Source organism: Dipodomys ordii, unplaced genomic scaffold (genome assembly GCF_000151885.1).
Source record: "Dipodomys ordii isolate 6190 unplaced genomic scaffold, Dord_2.0 Scaffold52, whole genome shotgun sequence".
Classification (NCBI taxonomy): Eukaryota; Metazoa; Chordata; class Mammalia; order Rodentia; family Heteromyidae; genus Dipodomys; species Dipodomys ordii.
In genome coordinates this window covers 145,657-158,984 of record NW_012267268.1, presented here as the reverse complement: position 1 = coordinate 158,984, position 13,328 = coordinate 145,657, and the positions used below count along the sequence as shown (strand labels likewise).

At 36.0% G+C, this 13,328-nt stretch overlaps 1 protein-coding gene across 1 annotated transcript; it reads right to left on the bottom strand.

The window, feature by feature from the left end:
* Positions 1 to 12,626: 12,626 nt before the first annotated feature.
* LOC105988921 (cytochrome c oxidase subunit 6C-like) lies at positions 12,627 to 12,944 on the bottom strand. Its single transcript, XM_013020686.1, has one exon. The coding sequence runs from the start codon at positions 12,924 to 12,926 to the stop codon at positions 12,672 to 12,674; it is 255 nt and encodes an 84-aa protein (XP_012876140.1). The 5' UTR covers positions 12,927 to 12,944; the 3' UTR covers positions 12,627 to 12,671.
* Positions 12,945 to 13,328: the final 384 nt, after the last annotated feature.

Below are 13,328 nucleotides of genomic sequence, written 5' to 3'. Positions count from 1 at the left end.
GTTCATTTTCCTAACATCACCTTATCTGACCTTTTCTGCTTTACTCAGACATATACTAGATATTGCAAATAAGGGAAAGCATGGGACCTATGTTTCTTTGGGCCTGGCTTACTTCACTTAATATAATTTTTTCCAAGCCTTTCCATTTCCTAACAAATGGGGCAATGTCACTTTTTCTGATGGAGGCATAGAATTCCATTGTGTATATACACCACATTTTTTGATCCATTCATCTTCTGAGGGGCATCTGGGTTGGTTCCATATCATAGCTATAGTAATTAATGCTGCAATAAACATAGTCGTGCTAGATATTGGCTATTCTTAATAAAGATAGACTCAAAGGAAAGAACCAAAACTAGAAGTTTATTCAGCACCTGCCTAATAGGGAAAGCGATCCTCCTAAGCTCAAACCTGTCTTCACACATGTCAATTATCAGATGATCTAAAAAAAATTGTATCAACTCACAGTAATATTGCTGAGTTAGATTAATGAATAGAAAAAGAAGATAACAGAAAATCCTGAAAGAGCTGGGCACCAGTGGCAATGCCTGTAATCCTAGCTCCCAGGAGCATTTGAAACCATCCTGTGCAAGAAAGTCCATGAAACACTTATCTCCAATTAATTACAGAAAAAGCCAGAAGTGGTGCTGTAGCTTAAGTGGTAGAGTGCTAGCCTTGAGCAAAAATAGCTAAGGGACAGCTTCCAGTCCCAAAGTTCAAGGCCCAGAAATGGGGGAAAAAGAAAAAAAAAGAAATTTCTGAAAGATGAATTGCAATACAAACCACTAGAATTAACTTTTTACACCAAACCAGTATATCCTTCTAAACTCAAACTGATTTAAATTCCTATATGGCATTTTCTGTTGGTGGTTTATATAGCTCGTAATAGCCAAGTTGAGCAATATGTCATTCAATTTCCTTCATTACAAAAAGAGCAATGGCCAGAACATCATCTTGGAATTATGAGAAAATCATGCTTAGATGAACAATTGTATTCTGATGTAGGCTCTAAATGAAAGTATATGGGTAGAATGGAGTAAGGAACTCTGGTGTGGTATTTCCCAGAGGGTGACTTGTAGACACTAGTTACACACATGAAGTGAAAATTGCTAATGAGATCACCTAAAAGTAAAGAGATGTTTCTGGTTTGTCCCTGTGAACCAATTAATTGCAAATGTCCTTGAAAATAGTAGAAAGAAGCAGAAGAGAAAGTCAGAGCCATAGAGATTTTGAAGATGTCACACTCCTGGACTTAAAGAAGGAGGCTTGAGGAGAATTGAAAGCACGTTGGCAAGGAAATGGTAAGGAAAAGGCATTGTTCATTAGAGCCTCCAGAGAAGTCTACCATGATGACTCCTTACATATCTAAATGATACTTACTTTGAACTTTTACCTTCCAGAGTATAGGATAATAAATTTGTGCTGTTATAAACCACTGGTTTGTTACAACAGTAATAGGGAACTACTATACCAAATATTCAGGATAATGTCTAACCCCATTTCATTATTTTCCTGAAGTAAAGAGAATATGTTAATTATATTGTCATGAGACATCTTAATATGTAAATGTTAGCATATATAAATGCTATAAAATATTATCAATAATAATATGGAAGGAAAACAAGCTATATAATTCTAGAAAAATGAGCATGAGTAAGTCATACTGTTTCTGCTCTCAGCCAATGAATTTTACTTGTTATCTTTGGTGATGATATCTTGGCATTGAGGTATCTCTTTTTTTATTTAGTTCATTCAGTATGAATTTTGGTCCATATATCTGGACAAAGCTGCAAGAAACAATAGGACTAAGATAACTCTTCATATTCGCACATGTGTATACACACACACACACAGGAAAAAATGTCCACTAATGACTCTCCAGGAAAACTGTTTCAAGGAAATGACCTAGAAGATTGGCACTAAAAAGTATAGGCAGAGAAGAATGATGGTACTATAGCATTAATAAATCTATCAAAAATATGCCTATGAGGCATAGTCACTATCCATTTACTAAATGGGAAAAAGAACAGTTCAAAGATCCATCATTACTTCAGAGAATTTGAAGAGAATAACAACAAAGGAATGACCTTATACAATTCTAGAAATGTGCCCCCACAGGGATTTGGCTTCAAGAATTCACAGTGCTGAGACACTGAAGTGACTGTTTCAGGAAGACGACTCCAGGGCAACCAGAAAGTGCACAATTGTACTTCCAGCAATATAGTATAGACAGTGCCAGGGTCAGAAACATGGAACAGAACACTGAAAGAACAAAGACGTGAGGCATCTAGCCATTCTAGGAGGTTAGAGAAGGCTTCTCAAGGGGAAAAAATGAAGCCACTAGAACTTAAAAAAAAAAAGGATAAACCAGGCAGAGGAAGAAGTCATCTAGAAGAAACAGAATAGGCAAAGCAATAGAGAGATAGAGATAAGATTTGATACTCAAAATGTGCTATAATGTTACTTTCCTTTTTAAAAAATTTCATCACAAGTCTTTCTAAGTTAACTGTTGACTGCAAAGTCCATGTCTTAAACCTCATTAAAACGTATCATGAATATCATTAAAATCATTAATATCATTAAAACATATCATTAATACAAATCTTTCAAGGAGAAGAAACTTGGCAATGTTTAACTGATAGTATGATTGGCCCTTTCATAGTTTGGCTCTGCCTTTGCCTTCCTTATTTTGTCAGTATCAGAAATAATGGTATTTCTTTGAGAATATCTTCTTTGTGTCTTTGTCCTTGCTGTTTACTCTCTGAGCCATTTACATTTCCTTTTCTGTTAGCACTGCCTGACTCTCCTTTAAAATTGGGTTTGGACACCCAAACTATTAACAAAATTGAAACTGCAGATATTTAATAACTCAAAATGTTTCTAATCTGATAAGTAAAAAAATCAAAACATTTGTAAAATAAAATGGGTTTGGGCTTGGTCTGAGCTACCCACCTATCAGAGATAAAGAAAATTATTCTTTTCACTCTGCTCTGCTTTACCTATTATTTGCATTGCAGTCCATTCCAATTCAAGTATGTCTCCTGCCTCTGACCACATTAAAATCTCTTTAGTCGAAGAACTGTGATTTATTCACCATTGTATTCCCAAGGCCTGCCAAGGTCCACAGATTTTAATTAATTAGTTAATTATAATTTGTGTTATTTATTTTTATTGTTTTACTTGAATTTTATTTTCTTGCTATTAATTATTAGTTATTCAATAAAGATGTTTGGATGTTCTTCTATGCCTTTTGCACCAACTAGGGCCAAGTAAAATAAAATAAGTACCTTGGAGCTTCGGTATTTTTACAGAAAATTACTATTAGCAAATAAAAAGCTGTTATAAATAACATGATTTCAGATAGTCAAGCATACACTGCAAAACAAAATGGGTGATGTGGTGTGTGTTTGCTGAACTGTAATATTAAATTCATGGCAAATAGCAACATATGATTTGAGATTGAATTTCAGAACCTTCAAAAATCAAATCTGGGTAACCAATCCTTATTCATGCCTCAGTATACATCATATTATTTAAATTACAAAGAGAAACAAGAGGAGACAACAATTTCATACTAGAAAAATTTTCAAGTGAGTTTTCCCTGTTTCTAATAGGAAGAAAACAACAATGGAAAGTTAATATGAACATGAAAATGAAATGTAAAATTACACAAATTAAATAGTCAATCAAGCAAGGAAAACTCAGCAATTATTTGGTAAATAGAATAGTCATCAGCAGGTATTTATTTAGCAGGACAACTTACATAGTTTTAAGAAATTACCTTGGAATAGATCTTGATTTAATAATGTCAAGGGAAATCTACCCCTATATCAAATGTTCTTCTGAGGCAGATTAATAGGCTGGAAGAAAACAAAGTAGCTTAAGGAGACAGAGAACATGGGGAGCCTCTGTTCTTCAATATGGTCATTATGTTTATCCTCAAAAGCCAAACAGTAAACAGATAGCACGCCCATATCACGCTTCGAAATGTCTTCCTTGTTGGTCTCATAAAAGCAACACCCTGCTTTACCTTCAATAAAAAAGGGATCAATTATGACACAAGAGATCCTAGGAGTTTTTTGTTTCTAAAATTTTGTCATTAATAATTTATGCAATCTCAGGTGTGAGGCACTGGGTCATTCTCCATAAACCTAAACCAGATAATATCCTCTTCCAATAAAAGTGTCTGTGATTCTAAAACATTAAGAAGCTTTTTTAGGAGGGCTGGGATGTATCTCAGTGGCAAAGCACTTGCCTAGTAAGTGCAACGTCCTGGGTTCGATCCCCAGTACCAAAAAAGAGAAAGACAAAAATAAATACAGTTTTTTTAAAAAAAAACCCAAACAAAAAAATAAAATCTTTACAAGTAAGTGTTTAAAAAAAAAAGTTTTTTTAGGGACTGGAGGAAGATGGCAGAGATGTAAGTGGGCTGTATGTGAGCTCTCACCTAGAAACCAATTTTCACAATTCAGGGAATAATTCACTACAGCCATAATAGTACAGAGATTCTAGCGAGGAAAATTTCAGGCAGTTTGCACCAGAAGACAGGTTTGAGCACAAGCAGCTGCTATGGGACTGGACAGACAAAACTGGAGCAAACTCACTGGAGACCAAGGGCCCCGTCTCTTGATCCATCTCCAACACGGACTCGATGATTAGGAGTGGAATTCCACATCCTGCTAACCACTGGTGCAGATCAGGATGGCCCCAAAAGCCAAGGAAACCATGAGTATCCCTACTCCTTCCCCCAGAACAGCTCAGGGAAGGCAGTCATCGGCCCCCCTCCATCCACCACCGGAGAGGAACGCCATTTTGGATACTATCATAGCCTTCGCCATAAAAGCTAGCAGACTTAGAACACAAAAGCAGCAGGCAGGCCGCACCATTTTTTTTCCAGGGCCAGGATTTAGGCCTTTGAGAGTTGGCTCTGCCCAGGAGAAGGTTGCCCAGCATAAGAGGGAACTCCTCACACAAGGCCAGGGCCAGAGGAGAGGCAGCACTGACCCCCTACAGGCAAGGAAGGAATTCCACCCATACCTCACCCAAACTGGAACCTTAGCTGGCTGCAGGAATCTCACTAAAATTCATTAAAAATAATAAAAATTAGACAGGCTATAAAAGCTGAAAGAGGATCCAGGTTAGTAAGCCAAAGGGGTTTCTTTGGGAAAGACCACTGATTCCAGACGGCCAAAACCCCAACTATGCCCAAGCTCAGTCCCAGCAGCAACAAACTATAGTCTCCAGCCACCTCCTCCAGAGAGGGGGGAGGGGGAAGCAGCTCATGCTTTTTAGTCTGGGAAGAAGGTGGCAAAGCCCCCAAGCCTATAAAGCAGAACTTTTTGCTACACACCCAAATGAACTGATTTGAGAACCAAGCAAGCAACAGGGAAAACTGACCATTATAAGCAAATCAAAGATGCCATCAAGGGACTGGAAAGTGGACTTAGAGAATGCATAAGAGCCCCCAAATTAGTAGAAGATACTTTCTTTTCTCTTTCATTTTTCACCAATTATGATTATTTTTATTTTTTTTTATTTTTATAAAAAATTTTTGCTCCTCTATTTTTTAAAGCTGTTACCTTTTTTATCTGTCAGTATTTTTATGTGTTTTTTTGTTTTTAGTTTTGTTTTCTTGTTCTTTTTGCAACAATCCTGTTGGCTTTATTTTTCTTCTTCTTCATAGTTGTGCAGCTCACAACTGGATACATGGCCTAGGCTCTCTCCATAACTGTGTATAGATTTAATTCAGAGTATAAATTGATTACCCAATTCCTTACTGAACAATATTAATATTATTAATTTTAGTATTTACTTCATACGTACAAAATTGTTCTCTTTTTATGTATTTTTCTTTCTTTTTTTGTTTTAATTTTTCTTCTCTCTTTCTTACTTAGAAATTAGGTCATAAGAAACTTATGACCTTGTGTTCCTTTCCTTTGTTAATCCTTCTAATCTGATTTTTTTCTCCTCCTATATTTCATTGTATTTCTTAATCATTCTTCTAGACACCTCACCCACTTACAATTATTTGTACTCTTTCATTCCCTCTTCACTTTCTTCACTCTGTTCATTCCCCAACTGGAACACGATGAAGGCAGAAAAACAGTCCCCAGACAAAGAATCAGATAAACATAGACAGAACCTACATGACACAGCCCCCAAGAAGGTGGAAGACAGGAACTACCAAACACAGTTGAATCCTCTCAATATTCATGGACTTAACTATCCAAAAACAAGATCCCCCTATCTGTTATCTTCAAGAGATGCACCTTCTTTACAAAAACAAACATATTCTGAAAGTAGAAGGCTGGAATAAAATCTATTAAGCAAATGGCACCCACAAATAGACTGGAGTAGCCACCCTAATATCATATAAAATAGATTTAAATTAAAATTAGTGAGAAAAGATAAGGAAGGACACTACATACTAATAAAGGGATCTCTCCTACAAGAGGATATAACAATTGTAAATATCTATCCACCAAATAATGGAGCACCCAAATTTATCCAAGAAACACTACCTTCCCTAACATCACACATAGATCCAAAGACACTGATTATTGGTGACTTTAACACACTAGTCTCCCTGCTAGATAAATCAACTCAGCAAAACCTCAACAGAGAAATAGCAGGTCTAAACAACTGCATAAACCAAGTAAACTTAACCGACTTCTATAGAACATTTCATCCATCAGCAACAGAATATATCTTCTCAGCAGCGCATGGAACATTCTCTAAAATAGACCACATTTTAGGTCACAAAGAAAATCTATCCAAATACAGAAAAATTGAAAGTATGCCCTACATTCTCTGAAATGACATGGTAATAAAATTAGAATTCAACACCAAATGCCAAGAAAGAAAATCCTGTGACACATAGAGGTTGAAAAACACTCTGTTGAACCATGTGTGGGTCATGGAAGAGATGAGAAAGGAAATTCAAATGTTCAAAATATTTAACAAAAATGAATATACAAATTATCAACTCCTTTGGGACACAACAAAATCAGTACTCAGAGGAAAACTCATAGCTCTGAGTTCTTACTTCACCAAATTGGAGAGATCTCAAACCAACAACTTAATGATGCACCTGAAGCTCCTTGAAAACGAACAAGCCAAACACCAATCCAGTAGATGGAAACAAATAATTAAAATTAAATCAGAATTAAATGAATTAGAGTAAAAAAAATAAAAAGAATCAACAAAACAAAGAGTTGGTTCTTCTAAAAAAAATAACAAAATTGACAGACCCTTAGCAAATCATATCAGAAAAAGAAGAGAGCACACCCAAATAAACAAACTTAGAGAGGAGAATGGAAACATCACCATAGAAACAACCAAGATTCAGAACATTATAAGGGAAAACTTCTCAAATCTCTGTGCTAATAAGTTTGAGGATCTGGATGAAAAGGAAGAATTTCTAGCAAATATTGACATGCCCAAACTAAATCAAGATGAGTTAAAACAACTTCACAGACCCATATCAAGCATCAAAAAAGAAACAGCAATGAGAGACCTCCCATCCAAGAAAAGCCTACAACCAGATGGGTTCACTATTGAATTCTACAAGACCTTCAAAGCAGAACTCACACCAATACTACTCCAAATCTTCAATGAAATTGAAAATGAAAGTTCACAACAAAATTCCTTCTACTCATCTATCATAACCCTCATCCCCAAACCAGACAGGGACTCATCAAAAAGGAACTATAGACCCATTTCTTTGGTGAACATTGATGCAAGACTCAACAAAATTTTGGGCAATCAATTTCAACAACTCATCAAAAAATCATACACCATAATCAAACAGGATTCATTCCAGGAATGCAAAGCTGGTTCAATATATGCAAATAAATTAATGTAATAGACCACATCAACAAGAGCAAGGATGAGAACCACACAATTATCTCAATAGATGCAGAAAAAACCCTTTATGATGAAAGTTCTGGAAAAACTAGGAATCCAAGGAACATTCCTCAATATAATAAAGACTATGGATGACAAACCTACAGCCAGCATTATACTTAATGGTGAAAAGCTAAAGCCATTTCCTCTAAATTCAAGAATAAAACATGGATGTCCACTCTCTCCACTTCTCTTCAATTTAGTATTAGAATGGCTAGCTAGAGCAATGGGACAAGATGCAAATATAAACAGGATCCAAATAGGGAAAGATGAAGTAAAACTCTTACTCTTTGCAGATGACATGATCTTGTATTTAAATCACCCCATGGATTTCATTCTCAAGATACTCAAGGTGATCAAATATTTCATTAATTAGAAGGGTAAAAAATTAACCCTCAGAAATCAATGGCTTTCCTGTATAGCAATAACAGCTGAAATCAGGAAAGCAACCTCTTTTGTAATAGCCCCACAAAAAATAAAATATGGAGGAGTTAATTAAAGAAGTGAAGGAAAGTTCGTTTTTTGACATAACAACTTGTACATCTCATTTACAACTTTGGTGGGGTAGGGGGGAGGATCAGGCGGGGTGGGGGAGAGTATGGGAAGGGGAAACAAAGAGGAGGGAACAATACTTGATAAGAAATGTACTCGTTATCTTGCCCATGTAATTGTAACTCCTCTGTACGGTATTCTCACAATTAAAAAAAAAAGTGAAGGAACTCTAAGATGAAAACTTTAAGATCTGCAAAAGAAAGTTAAAGCAGAACTAAGGAAGTGGAAAAATAACCCATGCTCATGGTTAGGGAGGATTAAGAACGTGAAAATAGCAATAATGCCAAAGGCTGACTACATATTCAATGTGATACCCACCAATATCACAACGTCATTCTTGAATGAAATAGAAGAAGCAATCCAAAAATTCATATGGAAAAATAGAAGACCCTGAATAGCAAAAATAATCCTTAGCAGAAAGAACAATGCTGGAGGAATAACAATACCATACTTTAAACTCTAATACAAGGCCCTAGTAATCAAAACAGCTTGATACTAACACAAGAACAGACCTAAAGACCAATGGAATAGAACTGAAAACTCAGAAAACCTATAGCCACCTTATTTTTGATAAGGAAGCCAAAAAAAATAAAATAAAATGGAAGAAAGATGGCCTCTTCAGTAAAGGGTGCTGGCAAAATTGGTTAAACACCTGTAAAAAACTAAAATTAGATCCTTATATATCACCCTGCACCAGAATCAACTCCAAATGAATCAAAGACCTCAAAATAAAAGCAGACACACTGAAAACATTAAAGGAAGGAATAGGAGAAACCCTAGGGATCCTTGGCACCGGCCAAAATTTTCAACAAATCAAAGAAAGGTTAGGCAAATGGGATTGCATGAAACTGCAGAGCTTCTGCATGGCAAAGGACATAGGTAGTAAGATCAATAGAACGCCCACATGCTGGGAGAAGTTCTTCACTAGCCATACAATGAACAAGGGCCTCATATCTAAAATATCCTTGGAACTCAAAAAATTAAATCCTGTTAGGAAATGGAAAGACTTGAAAAAATTTATATTAAGTGAAGTAAGCCAGGCCCAAAGAAACATAGGTCCCATGGTTTTCCTTATTTGCAATTACTAGTATATGTCTGAGACAAGCACAAATGGTCAGATAAGTTGATGTTAGGCCAAATGAACCCGAAGATAAGGATTCAAATGTTTTTTTTTTCTTTCTTGTGATTGTTTCTAACATATTTATAAGATGATTTCTTTGTTGTTTGTATGTCCATCCCCCATGGTATAACCCCTGTTTTCACTGTATTTGATGTTGGTATAATTTGTGGAGGGGAAGGGAAAAAAATTGTTTAAATAGGGATACAGGTGGACCCATTGCAACAATGAGACGTATAAGTCGTTATGTTGAAAAATGAACTTTACAACTTTGGCGGGGGGGGGGGGGAAAAAGGGAGAAGGGGGAGGGGGGAAGATGGGAAGGGATGGGAAGGGGAAACAAAGGAGGAGGTAACAATGCTTGATAAGAAATGTACCCATTACCTTGCCCATGTAATTGTAACCCATCTGTACAGTATTTTCAAAATAAAATATAGATATATACATATATATACAAAAATTAAATCTTCCAAAAACAAATCCTCAAAGAAACAATCACCCCATCAACAAGTGGTCTAAAGACTTAAAGAGAGACTTATCTGAAGGGGAAATAATAGTGGCCAATAGACACATGAAGAAATGCTCAACTTCTCTGGCCATAAAAGCAATGCAAGTCAAAGCAACATTTGGATTCCATCTCACCCCAGTTAGAATCGCTATAATCAAGAAATTCAATAACAACAGATACTGGAGAGGATGTGCCAAAAGGGAACCCTACTGAGTTGTTGGAAGAAGTGTAAACTTGTTCAACCACTCTGGAAAGCAGTATGGAGGTTCCTTAAAAGACTACACATAGAGCTGCCCACTTTTGGGCATTTACCCAAATGAAAACCAACAAGGTCATGCTGAAGCTACCAGCACAACTATGTTTCTCTCATTCTTAATATGGAACCAACCCAGATGCCCCTCAGTAAATGAATGGGTCAAGAAAATGTCTGGTATATATATATATATGTATATCTATGTACAATAGAATTCTATGCTTCAGTCAGAATGAGCAACACTGCTCCATTTGTTAGGAAATGGATGGAAAGATTTGGAAAAACATCATATTAAGTGAAGTAAGGCAGTCCCAAAGAAATTTAAGTCCCATGGTTTCCCTCATCTGCAATAATATACATATAGGATAATCTTATCAGAGGATGGAGGTTCCTCAAAAGACTCCACATAGAGATTCCCTATGCCCAGCAATCCCCTTTCAGGCATTTACCCAAATGATCACAAACAAGGTCATACTAAGACTAACAGCACAACTATGTGTATTGCAGCATTATTTACTATTATTTACCAACCCAGATGCCCCTCAGTAGAAGAATGAGTCAAGAAAATGTAGTATATATACACAATGGAATTCTATGTCTCCATCAGAAAGAATGACATTGCCCTATTTGTTAGGAAATGGAAAGACTTGGAAAAAAATATTTTAAGTGAAGTAAGCCAGGCCCAAAGAAACATAGGTCCCATGGTTTCCCTTATTTGCAATAACTCGGACATGTGTAAGACAGGCAGAAAAGGCCAAAAGCTATGTACATATGACCATATAAGATGATTTTAAGCTAAATGAACCTCAAGATAGGGACACAAATATCTTTTTTTCTTTCTTGCTATTGTTTCTAACATATTTGTAACATACCATATGATTTTGTTGTTGCTTTGTATGTTCCTCTCACATGGTACAACGCCTGTTTTCACTGTATTTGATGTTGGTGCCCTGCATCTTGCATATACACTTCTCTAATTCGGGGAGGGGAAGGGAAAAAACAAAATGCTTAAATAAGGATACAGGACCCATTGTAACAATGAGACGTACAAAACACTATGTTGAAAACAAACTTTACAACTTCGCTGGGGGCAGGGAGGGTAGTTGCGGAGGTGGGAGGGAAGAGATGGTAGGGGGAAAACAAAGGAGGAGGCAACAATGCTCAATAGAAAAAGTACTCATTACCTTGTTCATGTAACTGTAACCTCTCTCTGCAACATTTTTACAATAAAAAATACAAAAAAGGTCAAAACTATGTATATCTGTCTATATAAGATGATACTATATAAGATGATCCCCAAGATATGGACACAAGAGGTCTGTCTTTGTTGTTATTGTTTTAAATGTACTATGTGTGGATTTTTTTGTTTCCTTTGTATGTTATTCCCCCTGTGATATATTCTCTATTATCACTGAACTTGATTTTGGTACCCTGCATCTTGTATATTCATTTGTCTAGTCTGTGGATGGGAAGGAGAATAACAAAACTCTGAAATAAGGACGCAGGATGACCCATTGCAGCAATGATACCCATATGACAGTATATTGGAAAGGAGTTTTATAACTTTGGTGGCAGGGGGAGGAGGAGACTATAGGAGGGGGGACAACAACAATGGAAGTAGTAACAATGAGTGATGAGTCATGTACTCATTGTCTTACTCATGTAACTGAAACCCTTTGTACAGCATTTTTACAAAAAAATAAAATTAAAAAAAATAAAAATGTTGACATTGGAAAAAAAAGGTTTCTTTAATGTTATTTCCATTGGTCCTCATTAAGAGTCAAAGTCCAGGACAAATTTATAATATGCCCTGCATAAATTGTGCACAACTGTGTACAATACAGTACAAGATCTAGCCAAAGTTACTTTCTATATGCTAGGACTTTAAAAATGACTGTAATTTGATATTGTGCAAAATATTCTTCCATAATCATCAGAACCAAGTATAATTGATATGTGACTTTATGAAATTTTGGTGAAAATAGTAAAAAACCTATTATCATCAACCATAAGTTCAGGGGTAATGAAATATAAAAATGCTGTTAGTACATTAGAGCTTCCAATATCAAAGACCGTGAGAACTGAAGCACTTATTTTCTTCTTTTTTTTTAAGAAAAATACTGATATAATTTATCTTTACAATGTTTATAAGTAACTTAAAAATTTCCAACCAAGTATAATGCTTTTTAATGCCCTGAAATATCAATATGAATAACTGAACAGACTTCGGTCCACAGTATTTGTTTATTTATAAGAAAAACTACTTATTAGCCCACATATTTGTTTCATAGTTCAGGAACACAAGTCAATCCAAAGAAATTCTTTACATTCCAAATTCACTTTGCACTCTGAAAGATACCAGCCTTCCTCATCTCCTCAAAATCTTTCATGGAATCATAATTTCTGTAGAAATCTGCATATGCCTTCTTTCTTGGTTCAGCCTCACTAAACTTATAGAGAGTTGAGACCCCCAAAGAGACAATGAATGCTCCAACAATATGAATCTGCAGACGCTTGGCCAGAAGACCCGGCAACTGAGGTTTTGCCAATGCACCAGAAGCCATGGTAGCAACAATCTTCCACTCCAACATCCTTCCCTGCGGCAGGAGAAATGGTTGTTTTCTTCTTTAGAAGCTCTCCTGTGTAATTGTAGTAGCAATCAAATGTTGTTTCTGTGTCTTCATAAATCATTATATCCCTTCCTAAGTTTGACTCACCTAGCAACATTTTACCCTTTACCGATTTGGTGATGTAAACAAACTATTTGCAAGAGTTTTCTTAGTTAGAAAGTTTGTCTGTTGTTACTTTTTTTAAGTGTATGCATCTTTGGGCCATTTTGCCTACAAACCTGCCTTCATTCGTTCTGTTTTGGTTTTCTGATTACAGAAAGGTTCTTGAATGATACAAGGCCAACAATCACTTAGAATTTCTTATCTATAATTTCCACTTCTCTCCTTACAACAGCTTTAATCTTTGTTGGCCACATCTTTCTT

What these genes read in the sequence shown, in the direction of transcription:
- LOC105988921 (XM_013020686.1), bottom strand. Translation starts at nt 12,926, where the DNA reads ATGTTGGAGTGGAAGATTGTTGCTACCATGGCTTCTGGTGCATTGGCA.